The sequence below is a fragment of the Chelonia mydas genome, chromosome 9 (genome assembly GCF_015237465.2).
Source record: "Chelonia mydas isolate rCheMyd1 chromosome 9, rCheMyd1.pri.v2, whole genome shotgun sequence".
Lineage (NCBI taxonomy): Eukaryota > Metazoa > Chordata > Testudines > Cheloniidae > Chelonia > Chelonia mydas.
The window spans coordinates 22,493,776-22,516,508 of NC_057855.1; the positions used below are offsets into that span (position 1 = coordinate 22,493,776).

The 22,733-nt window shown below is 39.6% G+C and overlaps 1 protein-coding gene across 4 annotated transcripts in view; it reads right to left on the reverse strand.

Moving 5' to 3' along the window:
- IQCJ (IQ motif containing J) overlaps window positions 1-22,733 on the reverse strand; it is a 303,641-nt gene that overhangs the window by 241,748 nt on the left and 39,160 nt on the right. For 2 of the 4 annotated variants that reach the window (XM_043522395.1, XM_043522392.1), the window contains 2 exons: window positions 21,769-21,919; window positions 16,116-17,663 (listed from right to left, as the gene is read on the reverse strand). In XM_043522395.1, the coding sequence (XP_043378330.1) occupies window positions 17,610-17,663; window positions 21,769-21,919 (205 nt within the window). In that variant the 3' untranslated portion in view covers window positions 16,116-17,609. Of the gene's footprint in view, window positions 1-16,115; window positions 17,664-21,768; window positions 21,920-22,733 lie in introns of those variants that run through there. The other 2 variants (XM_043522393.1, XM_043522394.1) reach the window with 1 other exon arrangement.

Consider the following 22,733-nt stretch of genomic DNA (forward strand, 5'->3'; position numbering starts at 1 on the left):
ACCCTGTCAATCAGGCTGACCTGGAGTGTTGGCCTCTCCCCATTGCCCTTGGGAACTGTCAGTCTCATGGCCTGGATTTCCTATTAGCCCTTCCCCTTTCTTTTGGTCCTGGGAGCTAGCCAACCAAACCCCCATTAAGTTTTAGTAAGGGGCCAACAGTCCTCTAACACAAAAGTCATATTCATGCCTGGTTTCCGCTAGAGGAAACTGAAACACATGGTCCACGGGAGGCAAAACCATCTTGTTTTGCCAAGCTGCTGAAGCCTTCTCTATACTGCAGGTGTGGCAGGGACAGCACAGCTTCAAATGTTGGTGGCATTTTCTGGAAAGGGTGTATGGATAGGATGTCCTTCACCACTAAAGACTGTCAAAAATTAAAGTTCACCTCATCTAGTGGAAAACCTACATGGTGGCAATGCTGGAGCATGGGGGGAAAACAACCCCATATGATACAAGAGAAGCATCCAGTGCAGAAAAAAATGCTCTGATTTTCAGAGGTGTGGAGCACTCACAACTACCACTGAAGTGAAGTCAAAGGGGACTACTGGTGCTCTAAAAAAGCCAGTTCAGTAGAATTTATATTTCCCTGTGCCAACTTTGGTGAGGCAAGGCCATGTTTCTAACTAACAAATTCATTGATGTTTTGTCCACTCTACTCTGCACTAAGAAGACCTCAAATGGAGTATTTTGTCCAGTTCTGGTGTCACATTTCAAGAAAGATCTGGACAAACTGGAGAAAGTTCAGAGGAGAGCAACAAAAATGACTGAAGGTCTAGAAAACATGACCTATGAGGAAAGATTGAAAAAAATGGGTTTGTTTAGTTTGGAGAAGAGAAGACTGAAGTGGGACATGACAACCTTTTTCAAGTACATAACAGGTTGTTACAAGGAAGGAGAAAAATGGTTCTTAACTTCTGAGAATAGGACAAGAAGCAATGGGCTTAAATTGCAGCAAGGGAGGGTTAGGCTGGACATTGGGAAAAGCTTCTTAATTTGTTCCAGCACTTAAATATGCTGACAGTTGTCTAGGGAGATTATCTAACATGTTCCTAAAAACCTCCATCATTGGAGGTTTCTAGGAATAGGTTCGACAAACACCTCTCAGGAATGGTTTAGTTATTATGTAGTCCTGCCTTAAGTGCAGGGGACAGGACTAGATGACCTAGTGAGGCCCCTTCCAGTCCTACACTTCTATGATTCTATGAAGGAAAAAAAATAACTGAGGACTATGTCATTAGTAGTTCTTCTATTTTTCTTTCAGCAAGGAATGATCCATCACTTTACTATAGTCTATTGCTAAATATTCTGCATAGTTCAAGTGTGTTATGGGTTCTTGTAACTATGGAGTTGGAATCATGAAAAAACCAATCCACATGTTCCATGTAAGCCTGTGGAAGCCTTGAATTTGCATAAATTATTTGTTTTTTCTACTACTTAATCAGTACCTTAGATATACAGTGACAATAAGGTCAATCAAATCTCTTGATGCAGTGTGCTCTGCTTAGAACCTATACTCTGTTTTCATGTGCATGCTAAGCCTTCAATAATTTGAGATTCACTCAGCATGGTTTTCAAAAGAGCTGGAAGTCCACTCACCATAATCTCTAACATAAGAGATATCTACTGAGGATACTCTAGTTCTATTAGTAAGAAGAGATTTATATGCTCAGGAGGATGCAGCTATCAGATGAGTATTCTAGGCATGAGACAAAGGAAGTCAATAGGTTTAAAAAATAAAAGGTGAAATACTGTAAAAAAGCTGGAATACATAGGGTTAAAATACAGCCATTGGAACACTTTACGATACATAAACCCCAACACTGCAGTAGTAAAATATATTAAATTATTATTTACTATGGGCATTAAGGGCCTGAGCCAAAACCCCTTGAGAGTCTCTCCATTAGCTTCAATCAGCTTTCAATACAGCCCATAAACTAATGCAGTCATCTTAGGCTCGGATTTCCAGAGCAACCTACAATTTTGATGCCTAAATCTCATTAAAATTTCAATTGGAGTTATTTTCAAAGGGGCCTAAGAGAGTTAGGAACCTAACAGCCCTCGCATCTGGGCACTCCTCATTATCATGTAAGAAGACCTTTGGTGTTTAGATTATGGACAAATCTTGCAGTGATTGACCATTGAATCGGATGGATATGTATAACTATGATAAACCATGGTAAGCTGTCCCTCTAGTGAGGCCCCCCCATCCCCGGCAATTTCTTTATTCATATTTATAGTGTACCTTCACCCTTGCGCCTGAAGTTATTGCTGCACTTTGGAAATTGAAATTAAAAGACTATTCATCCATTTCTTAGTGTTGCTGTGTAGTCAGAGGTGAAAGTAAGTCGGTACGCTGTGCTGGACTGGACTGGACCAGCTTCCCCAGACTGGTGATTTACAGGGCCCGGGGCTCCCTGCACTGGCCAGAGCCTCGTGCCCTTTAAATCACTTCCAGAGCCCTGCTGCCGGAGCCCCGGCGTAGCAGCAGCAGAGCTCTGGTGGGGATTTAAAGGGCCCGGGGCTCCAGCCGCTGCAGGGGCCCTGGGTCCTTTAAATTGTAGCCCGAGCCCCGCTGCCGGAGCCCTAGGGTAGCGGTGGCAGAGCTCCAGTGGTGATTTACAGGGCCTGGGTCTCCGGCCACTGCTGGGAGTCCCAGGCCCTTTAAATCGTCGCCTGAGCCCTGCTGCCGGAGCCCCGGGGTAGCGGCAGCAGGGCTCCGGCAGTGATTGAAAGGGCCCAGAGCTCTGCTGTGGTAGCGGCAGCTGGAGCGCTGGGCCCTTTAAATGGCCCCTGAGCCCTGGGCTACCAGCCACCTCTGCAGCTGGTAGCTCCAGGGCCTTTAAATCTTGATGTAAAGGGCCTGGGTATTTAAAGGCCCCGCCTCTTCCAGTTGAGGCCACGCCTCTTCCGGTTGAGGCCACGCCTCCTGCTCAGGACTCTGGCATACCGGTAAATCCTTTACCTTACTTTCACCCACGCATGTAGTACATGTTATACATGCGGGGACATGCCATGAGCTACAAGCTTTAAAAGACTGGAACTTTTATTGGAAATCTGATGTACCAGAGTGATATTAAAGCAAAAGGAAAAAGCAACATGAGACAGCGAGAAGTGAGGGAAAAAATGAGGCATGTCTTAGCTGAAACTGCCACCAATGCCGTTGTAGTACCACACTTCCTCCTCTTGATATCTGATCAGACACAGAGACGAGAAGTCCTTAACTAGTAACATACCATTGTAATTTGTCAGAATACTTTATGTAATGTCCTCTCACCCATGCTGAGGTGGTAAGTTAACCTGGTATTGCTCTCTGGTGTTTAAATGCAAGTCCCAAGAGACTTAATACACTTTCCTCCATAGGAATGTGTAAAATCCACCCAGAAGTATGAACATTTTTACTGTATATTTGCCTTCTTGTTCTTCACTGACTAATGGGAAAATGAAAGCTAGGGTTGTCAGGCACTGGAAGAAAATGATTCCTGAGGACCCCAATTCCCTCCTAAAATGGAAGATGCCAAAGAAATGTAGGTTCACCGCCTGATTTGAAGTTTTCTTCTATCTGGAATACAGAATAATGAGATAATAATGCTGCTGTCCAACTGACTGCTAAAAGACATTTGTGCCTGGAAAACTTGCTACATATAACCATACTACCTGCTAGGTCACAATTCCTATTACTCAAAAAATAATTAGAACACGTTCAATTATTAGGACTTTCAACTGAATGCCTCAATATCTTCCATTATCCCTTCAGTGCACACCTGAAAGAAAACACAAAAACAACCCCACAAAAATTATTAGAATGTAATCCCTCAAACATGCATAAGGTTCTGAAGAACACAAGCACACAGATATCCAAATACAGATACAGTTCTGGTGTTTCCTGATGTACATGGTATGGCTATATAGGGCTGAGAAGCATACCGAACAGCTGACATTACTCTTCATCTAGAGAATATTAGATACATTTAGAAAAGGAAAAATTTGGTGAATACCTGTAAGACAGACACTTCAGTGGTCACCACCGGCGCTGGAATCGGAGAGGCCAGGAGGCCATGCCCCCCTTTTTAAATAAACATAAGCGCAGAATTCATGTCCCCTGCAGATTCTTCCCACCCCCACCCTACCCCCGGCAGTATAATAGAGTCTGCCAGGGAAGCACCTTTCTCCCACCAGGGGCTGCTGTGGCACCAGAAGAGAGCAGTTGGCTCACTGCTGGAGCAGCCAGCTGCAGAGAGGGAAGGAACACGTTTGCTGTGGTCCCCACTTCTACAAAGATTCCAGTTCCCTTGATGGTTGCTAGCTAATGTTGAAAAGGAAGATGTCTAATAGCATAACATAGTATCTTGTATGTATATATGTACTTCTGCCATCTACTGTACTGAACTTCAGACTTGATCATTGGTCCATCCTAATAGAGAAGTCAGTGGAGCTCCCATTTCTTTGTCTGAGAAAAGTCTGGTTTTGGAACTAAACTTTGCTCTTTGAAGCGGATATGAAGATAACTTGTAATTATGGAGTAGCCATAGACTATTACAGTATGGGACGTTTGCTAAATTGAGGAATTTGGGGGTGGTTTTTTATGACTTTCAGAAATGTCACTAGTTTATGTCCATGCATCCTGTCCTTAGCTCCCTATGTTCTTTATAGCTGGATAACTGTAATGCTTTATATATTGCCAATGTATATAACAGCAATTTACGACACTCAGGAAAAAAATTTATAAAAATACCTTAACATATTTTTTCTTCTGAAATGTATTCCTTTGGAAGAACTGTTCAGCATGCTCCCCCAGAAAAAAAATATTCTTCTTAATAGTGAACTTTTTGACCTTAAGAAGTTTGAATGTAAGCACTCAACTGGACACAAAAAAATGCATCTATTTAAATAGATTTAAAATCTCATGAAGACCAGGATAGCAATAACAATTTTGTTGCTTAAATTCATAACAAGAGGAGAAGAAGCTAAAAGTGATTAGCGTATGTTCACGTAAACATTTTTTTTCCAGAATATCCCATGCTATCCTAATATGTTTCTTAAGAACAGAAATAAATAGCTCTCTTTTGGGGACAAATGTGAACTGAATGCACTTGAAAAGATGCTCTGTGCTTTTGTAATAGACATTTTCAAAAAGTTGCAACCACATTTCAATGTTGGTATGGTAACTAGCATAATTAGACTGAACCTTCCTTGGATATATATTATACGAAGAAGTATTTTAATAAGCTTTTCCCAAATATTAAAAACTACACAGATTTTATAAATTTAAATCTCGCTGGTCATGTTAACCACCACTACATTTCCTATTTCCTTACCAGATTTTGGGGTGGATTTTTTTTGGTAATTCCAGATTATAATTAATTCCTGCTGATTGACTTAATTACCCCAGGCAAATTGAAATCTGGTCTCAAATCACCTGGAGCTGACAGTGATCTATTATGTGCTCCCTTTCACCACACCCAATAGCTAGAAAAAAGAAATGGTAACAACAGTTGCCACAAAGAAAAAAAGAGTATTCCAAAAGATATTTTTTCTGTGAATAATTTGTAAAAGATTACCCTCTCTCCTCCCACCACTAGAAAAATACCATAAAAGACACCAAGTCTTGGGAGAAAAAACAAAAGAAAATTTAAATTGTACAGTTTGGGAGGACATATGACATACCAGATACCAGGTTATCAGAAAAAAATCTGCACAGCAGCCCACCCCATGTTTCAGCTTTTCCCTTCTTACCAATTTGAAGCCAGTTCTTACTGTCTAGGTTACATGGAGGTTTGTCTTTGCAGCTTTTTGAATATTTAGGCTCTGATTCTGTGTTATACTATCTCTACACTCAGAGCTGGAACGAGGCAGGAAGGACGGAGCAAAAGTTCCTTCACATCACCTTTTGTCCTCTCTATTCTGGCGCAGCTGGGGGCTGCCTTGCCCACAATGGAGTATGGGAATCAGAGAATAAAGCTGGGCAAAAAAAATTTCAGTGAAGAGTAAAATTGCCAAAAAAAATTCAGTTTCAGGAAAACAAACTATTCACAAATTCAGGGTAAATTTGGCCAATACTTTCATCTGAATAAAAAAACAAAAAAAGGGAAAAAAATCAAAATTCAAAGAAGTTGATTCTAAATCAACATTTTGTTCCATACATGTCAATCCATTCAATCTAATCTATTTTTTTTAATTTTTGTATTGGTGAGATGAAAAAAATTAAGTTCAAAATAAAAAATGTTTGGCCATTACACTGAAAAAATCAAGTATTTGCTCAACTCTATCAGAGAAGAACAGGAGTGGATTCTATTCTGGCCATACTCCCCTTTTCTTCTCATCTCTGGCCTGACCATGAAATGCCTCCTACACCAGGAGCTCAGAGCAGGCCCAGAACAGAGTTGCTCCAACAATCCAATACTAGCAGTGGATCCCCTTTACGCAGAGGTGTGAGGACCATGTGAGGTAGGAGGGTCCCAGAGCTCGGACTGCAGCCAAGCCGGAATGTCTACACTGCAATTAAACAGTCCTGCAGCCCAAGCCCCATGAGCCCAAGTCAGCTGGCACAGACCAGCCAGGGGTGTCTAATTGGAGTGTAGACATACACTGTGATGCCTGTGGGGTGGAGGAAGGGGAAAAACTAATCCCAGAAAATTATTTTGACTGAAGAGAAGAGGGGCCCCATAAAGCGTCCATTGCATCTGGGGGCAAGCTGCCAAGCCCAAGTCGATAGGCCTTTGCTGGTGGAGCTCATGCTAGTGAGCTAAAAATAGTTGGGTACACCAGTGGTTCTCAAAGCCGGTCCGCCGTTTGTTCAGGGAAAGCCCCTGGTGGGCCGGACTGGTTTGTTTACCTGCTGCATCCACAGGTTCGGCTGATTGCGGCTCCCACTGGCCGCGGTTGGCCGCTCCAGGCCAATGGGGGCTGCGGGAAGTGGCGCGGGCCAAGGGAACAAGCGGTGGACTGGCTTTGAGAACCACAGAAAGATAGATTTTAAGTTATTATAAGTAGCAAGTGTACAGATCAAAGTTGGTTACTTAAGAAATAAAAATAAATTTGCTAAGTTCTACAAACTAAACAGGATTTGAATCAAGCAGTGTCTCACCCTGACAGATGGTAAATCAGATTACAGATCCTCAATACACAGGCTGGGACCACCCTTCCCCAGTTCAAAGTCTTTGTCCTCCAGATGTTCTTCCAGGAGTTGAGTGGGAGGAGGAGGGAGAGAGGCCAAGTGATGATGTCACTTTCCCTCTTTTATATTTACTTCCAGCTTACTGGAAAGATCCTTGCTGTGACATGGGGCTCAAGCAGTCCCCACTGAATATGTGCTCTCTCCAAGAAGTCTCTGGGAGAGTGGATTCCCCCTAACAGCTCATCAGCACATGACTGGCAAGTCCTTTGTTGCAACTGAATGGTTGGCTCTGGGCATTGTCGGTACCACATGTCAGTACCACTAACACAAGTCTGTGGATCCAGACTGGGAGGATCACTTTCAGCTGCAGTGTAGACATGCTCTTACTGTACTGTAGGCCAGGGTTCTCAACCTTTTTCTTTTTGAGGCTCCTCCCAGCATAAGAACTCCATGGCTCACCTGTGCCACAACAACTCGTTTTCTGCAGATAAAAGCAAGGGCCAGCATTAGAGGTAGCAAGCAAGGCAATTTCTCAGGGCTTTGGTTTTCTGCCCTGGGCCCCAGCAAGTCTAATGCTGGCCCTGCTTGGCAGACCCCCTGAAACCTGCTCGCGGCCCCCCAGCAGCCCCCGGACCTCTGGTTGAGAGCCACTGCTGTAGGCAACAGAACCATGCATACATGGTTATGGCCCTACAACACTTATGGCTGCACTTGAACACAATATCCTACAAACTGTGCCAAACCCTAACTAGGGGCATGTCTACACTGTGATAGAAAACCCACAGCATTGAGTCTCAGGGCCTAGATCAGCAGACTCAGACTTGTGGGGCTCAGGTTGTGGTGCTAAAAACTGCAATGTAAACATTTGGGCTTGGGCAGGAGCCTGGGCTCTGAGACCTTCCTCTCTCTCAGGTTCTTAGAGCCAGGGCTCCAGACCAAGCCCAAACAGCTATATTGCAATTTTATAGCTCCACAGCCCGAGCCCCATGAGCCTGATTCAGCTGACCTGGGCCAGATGCAGTCATGTTGCAGGTCTTTTATCGCAGTGTAGACATACCCACTTTGAAACTTTAGATGTTAAACTCTTTTACTCAAACTGTTATAAACTAAACAGTGTTTTCTGTCATTGTTTTTCTTTGAAGAAACTGGCTTGGTCACGTGGGAGAGATGGAACGCATTAAAAAGCCTTAGGGTTTTCACACTATGAGAAACTAGATACCACATAATCCGTTGCAACATTATAATAATACAAGTTTATAACAGGATATGTAAGAAATACTTGGCTTGATTTTCAGAGGTTCACAGGACGCACATTCAAGTGAAGTCAAAGAGAGCTGCTGAAGCTCAGCACCACTGAAAAATCAGGCCCACCATTCCTAAATATCGCACAACAAAACTATGATGTGTGTTATGGCAGTCACAGGTTACAAAGGCTGGCATCACACTTGAGGCATCTATCCTTTATAGATACAAGGTTTTATTTTTTTACTTTTTTCCCCTCAAGCTACATTCTTTCCAACCCCAATTTCCCCACAAAAGCAATATTTTAAGAGTGCCTTGGTAGTCATATTATCTTTAGTTGAAATCACTTCTAAAAACTGACCTTGGCTTCAGCTGAAATACATTAAATTGACTAACTATATCAATATTCAACATTTACTATATATACAAAGAAAATAATACTGATATATCCTGCTACCAAGACAAAAAGAAAAGAACTGAGATGCTAATTTTGCATTACAGTGTTAAAAAGCCATCTGAGAAGCGATTAGTACAACACACACACGCACACACACAGTCATTACATGTCTAAAATTGTACACAAAACCTTTTTGCATGTAAAAAAGAAAATAGATTGGTTAAGATAACTATTGCTTAACTAACTGGATACCCCACCACATCCACTGATTCCTCACTGCTCCTACATGTAAACAGTCTGACTGAACCCTGCAAACATTTACCTACATACTTAACTTTACATGTGAGGAACCCAAGTTACATCAACAGTACTCGTCACGTGCATAAATGCACATGGCTGGTAGTTACACAAATTAGACTTTCAGTCACTTAAGTGTATTAACTCCAGATCTTCCCTCCAAGCTCTGCCCTGCTCTCTTGCTACATCCCTCCTTTTTATGCAATGTCTGTTATTAGGTTTATAAGCTTCTTGGGTTATGTATTGTGAAGCTGTCAAGGTTCCTTCCCCACTCTGAACTCTAGGGTACAGATGTGGGGACCTGCATGAAAAACCCCCTAAGCTTATTTTTACCAGCTTAGTTTAAAACTTCCCCAAGATACAAACTATTTTACTTTTTGCCCCTGGACTTTATTGCTGCCACCATCAAGTGTCTAACAAATATATAACAGGGAAAGAGCCCATTTAGAAATGTCCCCCCCCCCCCCAAAAAATCCTCCTAAACCCTACACCCCCTTTCCTGGGGAAGGCTGGATAAAAATCCTCACCAATTTGCATAGGTGAACACAGACCCAAACCCTTGGATCTTAAGAACAATGAAAAAGCAATCAGGTTCTTAAAAGAAGAATTTTAATTGAAGTAAAAGAATCACCTCTGTAAAATCAGGATGGCAAATACCTTACAGGGTAATCAGATGCAAAACAGAGAATCCCTCTAGGCAAAACCTTAAGTTACAAAAAGACACAAAAACAGGAATATCCATTCCATTCAGCACAGCTTATTTTCTCAGCCATTTAAACAAACAGAATCTAACGCATATCTAGCTAGATTACCTACTAAGTTCTAAGACTCCATTCCTTTCTGTTCCCAGCAAAAGCATCACACAGCTAGAGAGAGCCTTTGTTTCTCCCCCTCTCCAGCTTTGAAAGTATCTTGTCTCCTCATTGGTCATTTTGGTCAGGTGCCAGCAAGGTTGTCTTAACTTCTTAACCCTTTACAGGTGAAAGGGTTTTCCTCTGGTCAGGAGGGATTTAAAGGTGTTTACCCTTCCCTTTATATTTATGACAGAAGCCCTGAATACTTGTTCATGCTGTTATAAACAGTAATATAATAACTCCTTAGATGTGGGCTTTGAGAGTAAAACAGTGAATTATAGGACTTTTCTGGCACAGATACTGATAATTTTCTGGCAATGTTTGATTCATACAATATATAAAAAGCAATTCTTCCCATTAATATTTTTGAGATACTTACAAATGTGTGTGACTCAGTATAGCATAAACACCAGACAGGTAATGTTTTAAGATCACCATATGAAATAATTTAATTAGTATTCATAATATAATACAATCTTTTGGTAGTCTATAATTCTAATAATTACCTATGCCAGTGGGCTAAAGAGTGAAGACAGCAATGACACACAGAATGTCCAAATCAATGATTCACTCATATAAAACTGAGATAGCGAGGGTCAGTGTTAGAGAAGAGAGCAAAAATGTTACCCCTTCAGCCTTGAACAACCAGTGCAAAAAAGTTGTGAAAAACAAATTTTTTAACATTATTCTCTGGGTTCTGCTTTTGCTTACTTGTAAATCTGCTGTTAATGAAAGTGTCCCTGTAGCGGGGTGGTTACTTTGCTCCCGAAATAAGAGGAGTGAGAACAGCTGGGGGAAGTTGACTGAGTAGCTGACCACAGGTGTGGCCAGCTCAATCAGGGCCCAGCTGGCCCTGATAAGAGGGCTGGAGGCCAGGAGCAACATGCAGTCTCTCTCTAGCTGTGGAGAGAGAAGGACCTAGCTGCTTGGGAGCAGGGCACCAGAGGTAGAGTAGTGCTGGGGAAGGGCAAGAGGAGCTGGGGGGCTCCAACCTGGCAACTCCCCAGGCTGTGGCCTTGCTAAAGGCCTAAAGAAGGTACTGGGGCTACAGAGATGCAGCCCAGGGATAGGCAAAGGCAGCAGGTCTAACCCCTTGCCAATGATGAGTGACCATGACAGATGGCAGTCTGCCCCCAGAGAAAGGGGGCTAGCTGATGACTGGCAGCACCCACTGAGGAAAGGTGGTTTTAGAGGGTTGGGGGTTCCCCTGGGAGGGGAGACCCAGAGAGTGGGGGTACTGCTGGGGCAGAACCCTGAGGTAAAGGGACTGGGGGCTGGGAGGCACATGGGGCCAGTGGCAGGTGAGACACTGGCCTGCAGAGGGTGCTCCATATGCTGTAAAAGGGCTAATTTCCAGATGAGCAGCAGGAGGTGCTGCACCAGTGAGTCATCGCTCTGCTACAGTCCCCTATGGCATCTTTTGAGAGAATACTGTACATGGGAAGTCAATGGCGGGGAATATGAAGCTTCACTGCTGTAACTGGACACCTTCTCTTGAAAAGATATATTTTTAAAAAGTTTGGGGCCATGTCATCTGGAGCTGATGGGAATTAGAATTCATATGAACTATGTAACTACAGCTTGGGAAGACCACCAGTTGCAATGCTGGGACAACCTATCAAGAAGTCAGCGTACAGGACCTACCAAAAATTCTATATAGGAATATACAGTATCACCTGCATTTTTGAAGACTCCTAGTGAAAATGCTTTATTTCAAATTGCTTTAGACCAGGACATACAAAAGCTTTAGTCTTGTGTAGGATTTTCCATCAGTGTGAGGAAAAAAGTAGAGTGCAGTGAGCCATAAAGACATTTCTTCAATCAACTATTTTGATTCACTGAAGGTTTCTTTTAATAGGTATGTGTGCAGGAAGGCAGAAGAAAGATGTTGCTTTTTTAAAACTTCCAGACAACGTGCCAGAAATTTTGTACTTAAGACCACAGCTGGTGAAAAGTTTACAAACTTTCTGTCTTCACTTTGGATGTGAAAATACACACTTTAAAGAAGGGGGGAAAAAAGAAAATCTAGTTGGGCGTTTCTGATGGAGTGAAGGAATATCCCTTTCAAGACTATGGAGATTCTTTTTATTATTATTATTTGTATTGCCTAAGGACTCCAGTCAGATCAGTATCCATTATGCTAGGCACACCAGAAAAAACTGCCACAAAAAAACCAGTCCTTGCTACTTTCACCGTAAGCTCCTCAGAGCAAGTGTGAGTAAGCAGAAATGAGCTATACGTGCCTACTAGTGAGATTAGAGAAAGGTGCAGAAGAAAAAAAATTCAGTGCATCCAGAAGTCAAAGCAAAACAATCAATAAAAATTGAAATAATTGCAGCTATTCCTCATTCTAATGCATTACCTTTGATTTCTTAAGCCTTTAAAGAGAGATTCTCAACTCCCAGTCTGCTTTAAACTCCAGGAGTGAAATCCTGGTCCCATTGAAGTTAAGGAGTTTTGCTCTTGACTTCATGGGAGACAGGAGTTCACCCTAGACCTTGCTTCCTACTTCTAAGTAGTACTGCACTTGCAACACACAAAGCAAAGATCATTATTGCTAATGCAGACAGCTTCTGAATACATGATGTTAGGAAGATTAAATGATTATTTTTAAACTCTAGGGGTGACATACAACAGGTGATACAAATTAAGCACAGAAAATGCATGATGCTGCACAGGACTTTTTAGAAGACCCTAAATTGAACCTTCACACAGCTGAGTGCCGAGGTGCAATCTCAGACAACAGTAGGTGACAAATGTTATATACCTCATTTAAATACATCATCAACATGAATACACGTTTAACTATAACTAATATTAAACAGCTAGCAACACTTGAAAGAGATGTCAACTTTTACCAAAGAGTTAAATAAACTTTCAGGCAGCAGCAGACAATAACATTGTTGACTTTATTTTTGCTTTGTTCCATCTACAAGTCTTTACAGAGTAAAGTAAATGTTCTGAATAGTTGACTTTATATATGAAGATATGCAGCTACACACAGACACATTTTAATGGAAAAGTATACTCATTTTATTCTTAAATTATTCATTATACATAAATTAGTAAATGTATATAGGCAACTAAGCTCGGAATTTTATCCAAAATGTTTAGTATTATAAAACCTGTCGTAAAGGAAACTGAACGCACAAACTGAGTGGTGGGATCTAGCAAGAAAAATTGTATTCACATAACTGTTTTAAATTTTAAAAAAATTAGACAGTTCTAGGGAGGAAAAGGAAACTTCTTGTCATTTTATTCAACTGCTCTACAAATTAACTTTTTTCCAGTTGCTACAAAAACCTTTGCAAATTATTTTGTGACTTCTAAGTAAATGTAATGGATTTACCTGTGCAAAAAGACAGCCGTTACAAAATTGGACATTTGGTCTGATAAGTACTCTGATTATGAATACTCAGAGTTGCATAAATATCTGTGCTATTCTCTGTATCCTCCATTGTGTGGGACCATTGTACCTGACCATTAAGCTATTTTTTCAAAATACTTTCCTCCTAGTTTCTATTTGTTCTATCATCAAACACTGGCTACTATATTTTGTAGTAAGTAACAGTAGTCACATTCTTACTGCCCAGAACAGTTTTATACAAAGAATTAGGAATCATATGTTTACAGAGGCATCTTATGTTACTTTAAAACAGATGCTGTATTTTTAGTTATTTTTGCTAAAAATGTTAGTTACTTCCTGCAACATAAACAAAAGTCAAAGAACTGACGATATTAAAGTTGACAATTACTATGAATCAGAAACTCTTTTCATCTGCTTATAAAGCTATAAACATTAGATTCTATTTTTGCTATTCTCCACTAATTCCATTATTGTATGTATAATGTCTAAGAAATGACCATTCCAAAAAGTGAGTTATTTTTATGTCAACACAAATGTCAGATGAAGCATTATTCTATTGCAGAAAATAGTTAAGTATTTCTAGGCAGTAATGAAGTCACTAACTGGGGATCGCAATCCTATTAAAATGCAGTAAATTGTTAAATTCTGGTTTGTGAACATTTATATTCCTTCTTACAAATAATTACTAAACCCACTGTATCTTATTTCAGAGTTTGAGAGAAATCCTTAATGTCAGATGCTGCAGAAAGTATGGCGTTTTGTTTTGAACTCGTCTGCATATAAACACCCTAGGAAATTTAAACAGGAATATTTTTAAAACGTACATTATAAGAATATTTGTCCTGGCCACACTTCCACATGATTGTAGGCTGTCCAGAGCTGTCCATGGTACTGAAGAATGCAAGCCTTGCCCATTTGAGTAAATAATTGTTTACTCTGATTTTATTTGAGAGAAATCCATAAGCTGCTATTCAGTAGAATTAATTTGTCTGAAGAATCACACACACAAATCAAAAAGGCTACTGTTACCTTTCTGTTCTCAAGAGGTTGTCTGAAAAGGCCTAGAGACTGGAGAGCAGAAATCTTGGAGTGTTTCCAAAAAGGTGGAGACTGGAATGCCTATAGACTGAGTTTTGTCACTTGCCACCCCAGAAACTGAAGAGCAGAGACTTAACTGCTGAGGTGGAACATGAGATTCCAGACAACTAATTTAAAATTATGCACAGAAGAAGCTGCTTCTGCCCAAAGAAGCAAATTTATTTCATTCCTATGCCAGTGCTTCAAATTAAAGTGAAATACAAATAATCCAGGATACCCCAACAATGCTGTGAAAAACTCTGGACACATATGTCTCACACCAGCCATTGATTGGCTATTGAGGATTATCAGAGGAGAGAGAAGGCTCTCCCTGGCTCTGGCAGATTGTGTCTTTCAGGCTAAACCATTTAAAGAGCCACATGACACTAAATGATGTCATCAGTAAAACAGGTCACAACCACAACCATATGTAAAGGAAGGCTTTGTGAGAGCGTTTGGTATTAAAATTTTTCTCAAAGAAAAACTTATAATAGGTTTAGTTTCTCTACGAGCACATTTACTCTTAGAGACCAGCCTCCAGAAGGGTAATTAAAGGTCATTCTAATCTTATTTATCTAGGTAGTTTTTACTTACTGAACTCAAATGGACTGCTCCCAAGAATAAAGTTCACTTGTGCTGCTAAAAGTTGCATTATCAAGCCTCAAGTTTTTAATTGCATGTTAGAATCAGTTGTAAACAAAGTAGCTTTGATATTTACAGATTAGACCACCTACTTCAGGGGAAAATGCAGAATTTTCAGGCGCAAAGCATAGAAAGAAATGGTTTACCTACCCGTTTCTGCAGTGAAGAGAAATGAACTATTTAGATGCAATGCATTATTTTAAAGATAACTGCCCTTTTTACCATACTTTATTTTAATTTGCATTTTGCTGTTAAATATATTTTTTACAATTTGGAAGATTGCTCAAGCATTATCAATATGTTTGCAGTACAATAATCTGTCAGATGTTCAATGGTAGTTCCTATCCAACTAATAAGAAAAAAAAAATCTAGTATTACATCTACATGTTTGGCAATAGCAATTCTTAATCAGAATGCAAATAGATTTACAAGAGAAGAGTCTTAGCAGAAAATCCCACTCTCTCATCCTACTCCCATATCCTGCCTTCAAGCCATCTCCCCAATGTGCCACTTTTCTGCCGAAACCCAGAAAAAAATGGTTTCTAACAGTGACTGGGATTTTCAAATGAGCTCAAGCGAGTTAGGCACTGAATTCCTATCAAATTTCACTGTGACCTGGGTGCATAACTCCCTTAGGATCCTTTGACAATCTCACCCCCTGCATTATTTTAGCATTCAAATCAGTTATGAACTCTTCTGTATCCTATTAAAGTTATTAATTGTATAATGAGCTATAATGAGTTTGTGGCTATAATTCCCAAATGTTACTCATTAATACAAACATTAATGCTAAAAAGATTGTAATTTATAATTATTGAAGTCTTTGAACGTGTCTGCAATCTCTTCTGCAAAACCTGTGGTTTCTTATTAAGAGATTTAATTTCCAGGAAACAAATCTTACATAGATAATTAAAGTAGGGAGAGTCAGAGGCCTTATTGTGGGAGGCCTCTCATGCTTGATCTATTGTTCCCTCTGGCCTTCCTGACCGGTTGTATGGGCTGAATCTTGCTCCACTGAAATCAATGGGAGTTTTGCCACTGGACTTCAGTCAGAACAGGATCAAACCATATGTTGGTGGGGCAAGGTATCTGAGGCAGGTAGAAAAGTACTGGTGATAGTCAGAGCTAGTCTGATCATCCTTTTTTGGAGGAGATTCCCTCCCTTCCCCCCTCCTCCCCCCACACCTGATTAATGGAGTTTTCCACATTCCTGGCAAGATTCACAAGGCAAAAAAAAAATAGCAGCCACCTCCCAAGAATAGGAAGGGTAGCAAAGTGTCAAGGACATGTATGTTGTACTGTATCAGTGCTGTTAATGAGAGTCTATACAGGTAACCTGGAAGGGCTTGATTGGGATCCTCCCACAAGGACTCCTGACCAAAGTTATGATAAAGTCCAAGGTAAGCTTTGGAGAAGGAGGTGGCTAAAAGACAGAAAGAATGTTTTACATATAGGCTGCAACCTTACTACCATGCACAGGCACAACACACCACCATGGATAAAGTAAATAGAATCACATTGGCGTAAGAACAGTGAACAGAGTGCTGATTTAGGCACAAGATTTTTAAAAAGATTTAAAAGAATAAATAAATGTACAAAATTAGATGAAGTTTAACAACAAAAATTTGTTTTAGTTTGTCCACAAAATTCTCAGAAGTGATATCCTGGACTTTAGCACACTTGCAGCAGTACTAAATTTATTGGGGAGTAACTGAAGAATTATATTTGAATTAAGTTTGAATCTGTTATATTAAATGGCAGAAAAGGAGGATGCCTACTATACATTTGAAATCCATATGCAACACTTGCTGCCCAGTTGAATTATGCAGGTGTATAATTTCAGTAGTTTAAGGTTTTTCTTTGAAAAATGCAAATGCATTGTAAAAGTTGAAGCATGCATTGTCCTTATGGAAGTTCTGCTGTAAATACAATGTAATGTTCTGTAAATGCAAAGGATAGAAATGAGCGGAAGTCCAGTGATTACATCACTAAGATCTTAGCTGTGCACTGGAGGTTTTGAAAGGGGTATGATTTTTGAAGAATTCTGAAGTACATTTATTTTCCTACAATAGCTGGAATCAGAACCATGGTAGTCAACCAAAATTACTTGGGATGGCTCAATTTGGTCCTTAATATAGAAACTGCCTAATGGAGAGACCCACTACAGATGGCTTTTCCTCCTAAATAAAATGGCAATCTCAAATTAACAGAATCTATTATAACAGTAAAAGTTGTGATTTGGGGGAGATCACACAGAGCTGCAATAAGGATGACATTGCTGGATCATCTCATGGAGGCTTGTTGCTTGTCCATCTCCAGCTGAGGGGTGCCCCGCTTGGCAGCCCTGGCCTAGCATGTGTGTCACTTGAAGGCATCCCAATTAAATGGAATTATCATTCTATTTAAGCAGCAATCACCACCATTTATCATCATTAGGTTTAAATCAGGCCTGCCAGACACTGTTGTTAGCCCTCAGAACCACCATAATGTTTTTTCTCTCTCTTTCTTTTGGTTGGCGGGGCTGAGGTGGCAATCCTTTTCCTGACAGTCTAAATTATGGAAATTTTTTTTTCAACCCTTCTGATACGTTCCTTTTGGGGGTGTATGGTTGATAGAAGATTATTGTTGCTTTCCACTGTGAAAAGTTTTAAATTCAGGTCTTTTGTGCTGTGTCTAGAGACAAATGGATGCATAGTAAGATTTTAAAATTAAACTTGTAGATTTGATGGGTCCCAATTAAGTAGATTTCTTGATGGGAGAGGGCGTTATACTACAAAGTATACTTCTAAATATAAAAAATTCCAATACATAGGAAGCTGTTCAAAATATTTCTGTATCAAGCCTCATAAATCATTCACACTATATCTGTTGCATAGATCCAAGAACTAAAAGTTAGTTTGTAATTTCACAATCATTGAGTGCCAGAAAATGTTAACATATCCTCTCTTCATAATGCATGTGCACCATTCACATATGTTTTGCATGAAGGAGTAAATAACCTGCAAAGTTTGAAATACATTGCATACACAATTTCATTAAAATGTGCAGTCTTTAATTATAAGAAGTTCAGAAAAGTTGGATTTCTGACTACCTATAATCTTTAGGGTTTAAGAGTTTTAGTCACAAGTAACTTGTGTTAAAATGTAGAGGTAAGCCTTTACTTTCATTAATTGTCATTCTATCCAGCCCTGGTGACAGAAGAAATGAGGACAAACATGGCAGCAGTCCAAAAATATAAATGGGGGCCTTTAGCACTATCTGCTTCTTATAAGCCAGCCAAAAGGAGGAGCGGGCACACCTGGAGGCAATGGTATTGAAATGCCATTGAGACAAGTAGCCCTGGCTCCAGTGGCAAAAGGCCCTATAAACAAAGCCTGCTGACTGGCTTAGAGAGGAGGAAGAGTATTATTTGTTTAACATCGGGGACACAGTGTCTTCTGCACGTATAGCCAGCTCACTGCCCACTGTGGATACTATCTTAAATAATGTAGTTGAAGACAACATGCTAGGTATGAGGGCTGGAGGATGCAGTCAACACACAGAGTTTTTATGTACATTTTTCTCAAACAAAGAAATAAACACTTGTACTGGGAAGAGCAGTGATAATAAAGTTATGTTTCTAACACTTCAAAGATTGTGAGTTTCCTCCTCCGTCTAATAGCTCCCTTTCTATAGCATGAGTTTCACATCAGTGCTTCACTTTAAAAGCAAGAGTTTTTTGAATACATGAATGCAGGTAGCTGGTCTAAAACAAGTACCATTGCATAGAACTAAAGGCATTTTAATCAACGGTTTGTCAAGCTGCTGAGATTCAGAGTGACACAGATTCAGTTCAAAGACAAAATGTAATATGGTTATCTGCAGCAAACTAGTCTAAGCCACAGCTCGCTGAAGCCCTATACATGTGAATAGTGCACAATCAGAATCAAGTTAAGGAGGGTTCACATCACCATAGATCAGTAAGTAGTGATCAAATGATTGATTACGTGTCAGGCACATCATACTGCCCTCAGGGAAATTCGATTTTACTGGCTTTCCTAAGCTTATGAAAATCAAATAACCATTAAAAAAAAAACACCTTATAAAAACCCACTAGAAATGAAAATTGTGATATGATTGACTGAAGAGAATTTCAACCCAGTAAATTAGGGTTGAGGCAGCTGGTTTAGAGGAAGAAATTAATCTGATCATTTTGCCCCAAAATTCCCATAACTTCTTAATGATTATTTTTAATTATTGCTTTATGTTTCTGTATTCCTGGTTCTAACTATGACCAAAAGAAGGAAGTATCACATTTGATGAATTCAGAGAATTCAAATTATAAATTCCAATTACTATCTGAACTTGAGGTTCAAACAGTGTTAGTCATCCTGACTCAGTTTATGCACATTTTGGATATATCACTTTGCAATATGTACTGTGTATATGGGGCAATGCCTGGCCAATCCATCTCAAATGCACATCTCAGGTTCTGACCAGTTGTGTGTGTGGGGCTTCTTTGTTTGGGTTCCCCTTCCCCCCCCCCCCACCACTTAGGTAGCCTTTTCATCAGACTGTTACCCTCCACATTTCAGAGTCCTTTGTATGTTTCTTTTCTGCTTTCTTTCATGTCTGATTTTCAACAGGGGGTGCAAAAAAGGGAAATAGGTAAGATAAGAAAGGGGGAAGTCAAAAATAAACTAATATGTTTTAAAATATAGTGACTGCTCTCAGCCTGGAACTTCCCCTTTCCTTGACAGTTTCTTTAACAGCATTTTATTACCTCATAGGATAACTATATTAAAAGATTGTAAGATGCTCAAATGCTTTGGTAATTGGGTCCTTACAAGTACTGTAGCTAAGATAGACAGCTAGTCCTTCACCTTCAAAAAACAGATTCTGTTTTTTTTAAAGGGAGACAATAGCAGAGTCTTAGCATTATCAAAAGTCAAGGAAAATGACTTCCTCTTTCTTTATTCTAACTTTGGCAAGCTTACTGAGGACTGGAATTCCTGAAGTGAGCATTTCTTTAAAAAAAAAAAAAAAAAAAAAAAAAAAAATCCGCAAAAGCAACCCTAGTGTCCATGCTTTATTTTCCACATAAAATAATAAAACTCAAAATATACTAATTTTGTTGGAAGAAGTGAAAGCAATACAAGTAGTTTTCCAGATTAAGTTACCTCCTTCCACCCCCACTGCAAAATGAATTATCTTTGAAATCACCCAAGCCCTTAAACCACAAAAAATGTTCCTGAGCAGGAGGAGAGAGCCATCTTGTGGTATTTCAGCAAATAGTAAAGCATGATCAAGAAATGGCTATTTAAAATACCCAGTGACATTCTAGTGTCTCACAAACTAGATCTACATTTGTTTTATCTATTAGAGGATAATAACCCATTTTGTGCATATTATATTACATTCAGAATTCAATATTGTAGTATGGGTTCATACTAAGAAAGTGGCCTCTAGGTATGAACAGAAAACATCTAAAAATAAAACAGTAATATTTTATTGAACACTTTCAAGTTTAATATGGCCTAACCCACTATGGTGTCACAGAAGACAATGGCTAGGGGAAACAGTTTATTTAGTTTAAGTTTATCTGGATAATGTAGTTGATGGGCTAAAAAGGGCCCTTCAGAAGAGCTGTGTGCTTAATACTATAGTATTTTGTTATTTCTGTGCAAAAGGTAGCAGATTATACGAAATTCTGTTGCTTGATTTTTAGAGTCTTGGATTCCTGAATGAAAATTGATTTCCAGACTTAAATTTTTACCAAATCGAGTCATGGTTAAACTGACAAGTATCAATTCACATATAAGTATGGCTAAGTATCTTCCATCTACTTGTGATATGCAAGAACAGGTTTTCCAGTCTGTTAGTGAATTTTGAGGTCACCAATTACTGTCCCTATGACCCGATAAGCAATATACAATGTACCTGTCCAATATATACTTTCCACTATTTAGGAGACAATGTTACAGCGAAAAGCTAGAATGCCCCCTGCCTTGATCTATTTGAAAGGCCTGGCATGCCATGATAGCTTCCAAAAACATGCAGGAGATTGTAACCTATTTGTTTTTTTTGTGTTTTCACTCTGAAATAGTTAAGTTATATCAAAATCAATGTAATTGGTCACAGATTTGAAACAGGTTATAGATCAGCATGATCAATTCATTTATTTTTAGACCCAAAGAGTTCCAGAGATAGTCACAATCTTCATAATGTTCCTGAGTGTAGATATTGCATTTGGTTCTCTAATTTACCACATTTTAGAAAAGTGTGTAAAAATCTCCCCTGAAGAGGCACAAATATTCCTTCCAAAGCTAGTTATAATTTATGATCATTAAATTGGCTTATATACCTCTCTTTTAGAGAGCAGCATAGGAATCACATTTATATTGCAGAACAGCACCAAGGTTCCCCACCTTCTCCTGGAGAACACAAACACAAAACTCTGAGGTTATGCTTAACTAAGGATCCATACTTTTTTCAGGAGAACAAAATATCAATGAAAATCTGTCCTCCAGCGGCTGCTATCATCACCTAAAATGCTTAGCAATCAATGTTGTTCCGTGTGGCTCTGGGAAAAATGGTCTGATGCGCAGTTGCAATCTTACTTGTTTAAACACTTTTGCCTTAATGCATGTTTGAGAAACCATGAAAAGTTTTTACTTTATAATTAATTAGTCAAAAGCTTAATCCTAAATTCCCCCCACCGGACTTGACTAGTTCATTTATATCAATGCCTACTGGTGAACCCAGCAAAGAAGTAGTTGTAGAGAGAAACTGTACTTACAGGAGTGCTGCCAACGGAAAAAGTGTTCATGCTGATCGAACTGCTCATCTTGTCAGATGACAAGGAAGGTGGTGAGGGACTGCGCTTCTCCAAGTGGTCCTGGTGCGGCAAATCCTGACGCTGTAGATATTTGCGCCATGCTTGCTGAATACTGATTGTAATTCAAAATACAAGTGAATATGTATAAACAACAGGTTCTCCATCCAGCACAACTTCGTAAAGTTCGAGGAGACTTTCTCTGGGGGGGAAAGCTAGATGCATTTTATTAGCAAAAAGGTATCCAACGTATTTAGTCCTTTTTTGCTTTGTGACTTACTTGTGAACAGATAAGCTTTTACTAATATTATTTATAATTTTTCAACATATATTATGAGAACAGATAACAATCCATAGAGGGTTCTTATATTACCCACTATGTCTGTTGTTTGTGGTGTGCTATTGGCTACCTAAGTCAAATGGTTTCTGCTCCTTGATTGGCTATCTCAAACTTTATAAACAGAGAGGAAACATTCCTGGTGTGAATAGTGGATACTCATATTCATACACAACACACTGTTCACATGGAAGTTCAAGTATTCACACTCAGAACAGCCACTTACAACCCCAAAAAGCATTCAGAAATATGCCCACAGAGAAGCAAACAATAAAAAGATACTAACATGGTTGACCCAAACAACTATTCAATATAGAGCATTTGCATTAGTCACTCAATTCTAACAAAGATATTCGATAGACAAGAAATATTTATGCACTTTAAAAGTGTAACTGGAAACAAGAATTGCTTAGGAATTCTTGGAATTGCAAAAGTGATTAACTCCTTGAAGACTATAATTACATCAACAATTCTAAAACATCTTAAATAGGTTGTAATAAGTAAACATCTGTCTCATCAGAGAAAAGATGGGCTTCAGAAGCTCATTTGTCAATCTTGCTGCCAGCTTATGACACAGACACAATTAGAATAT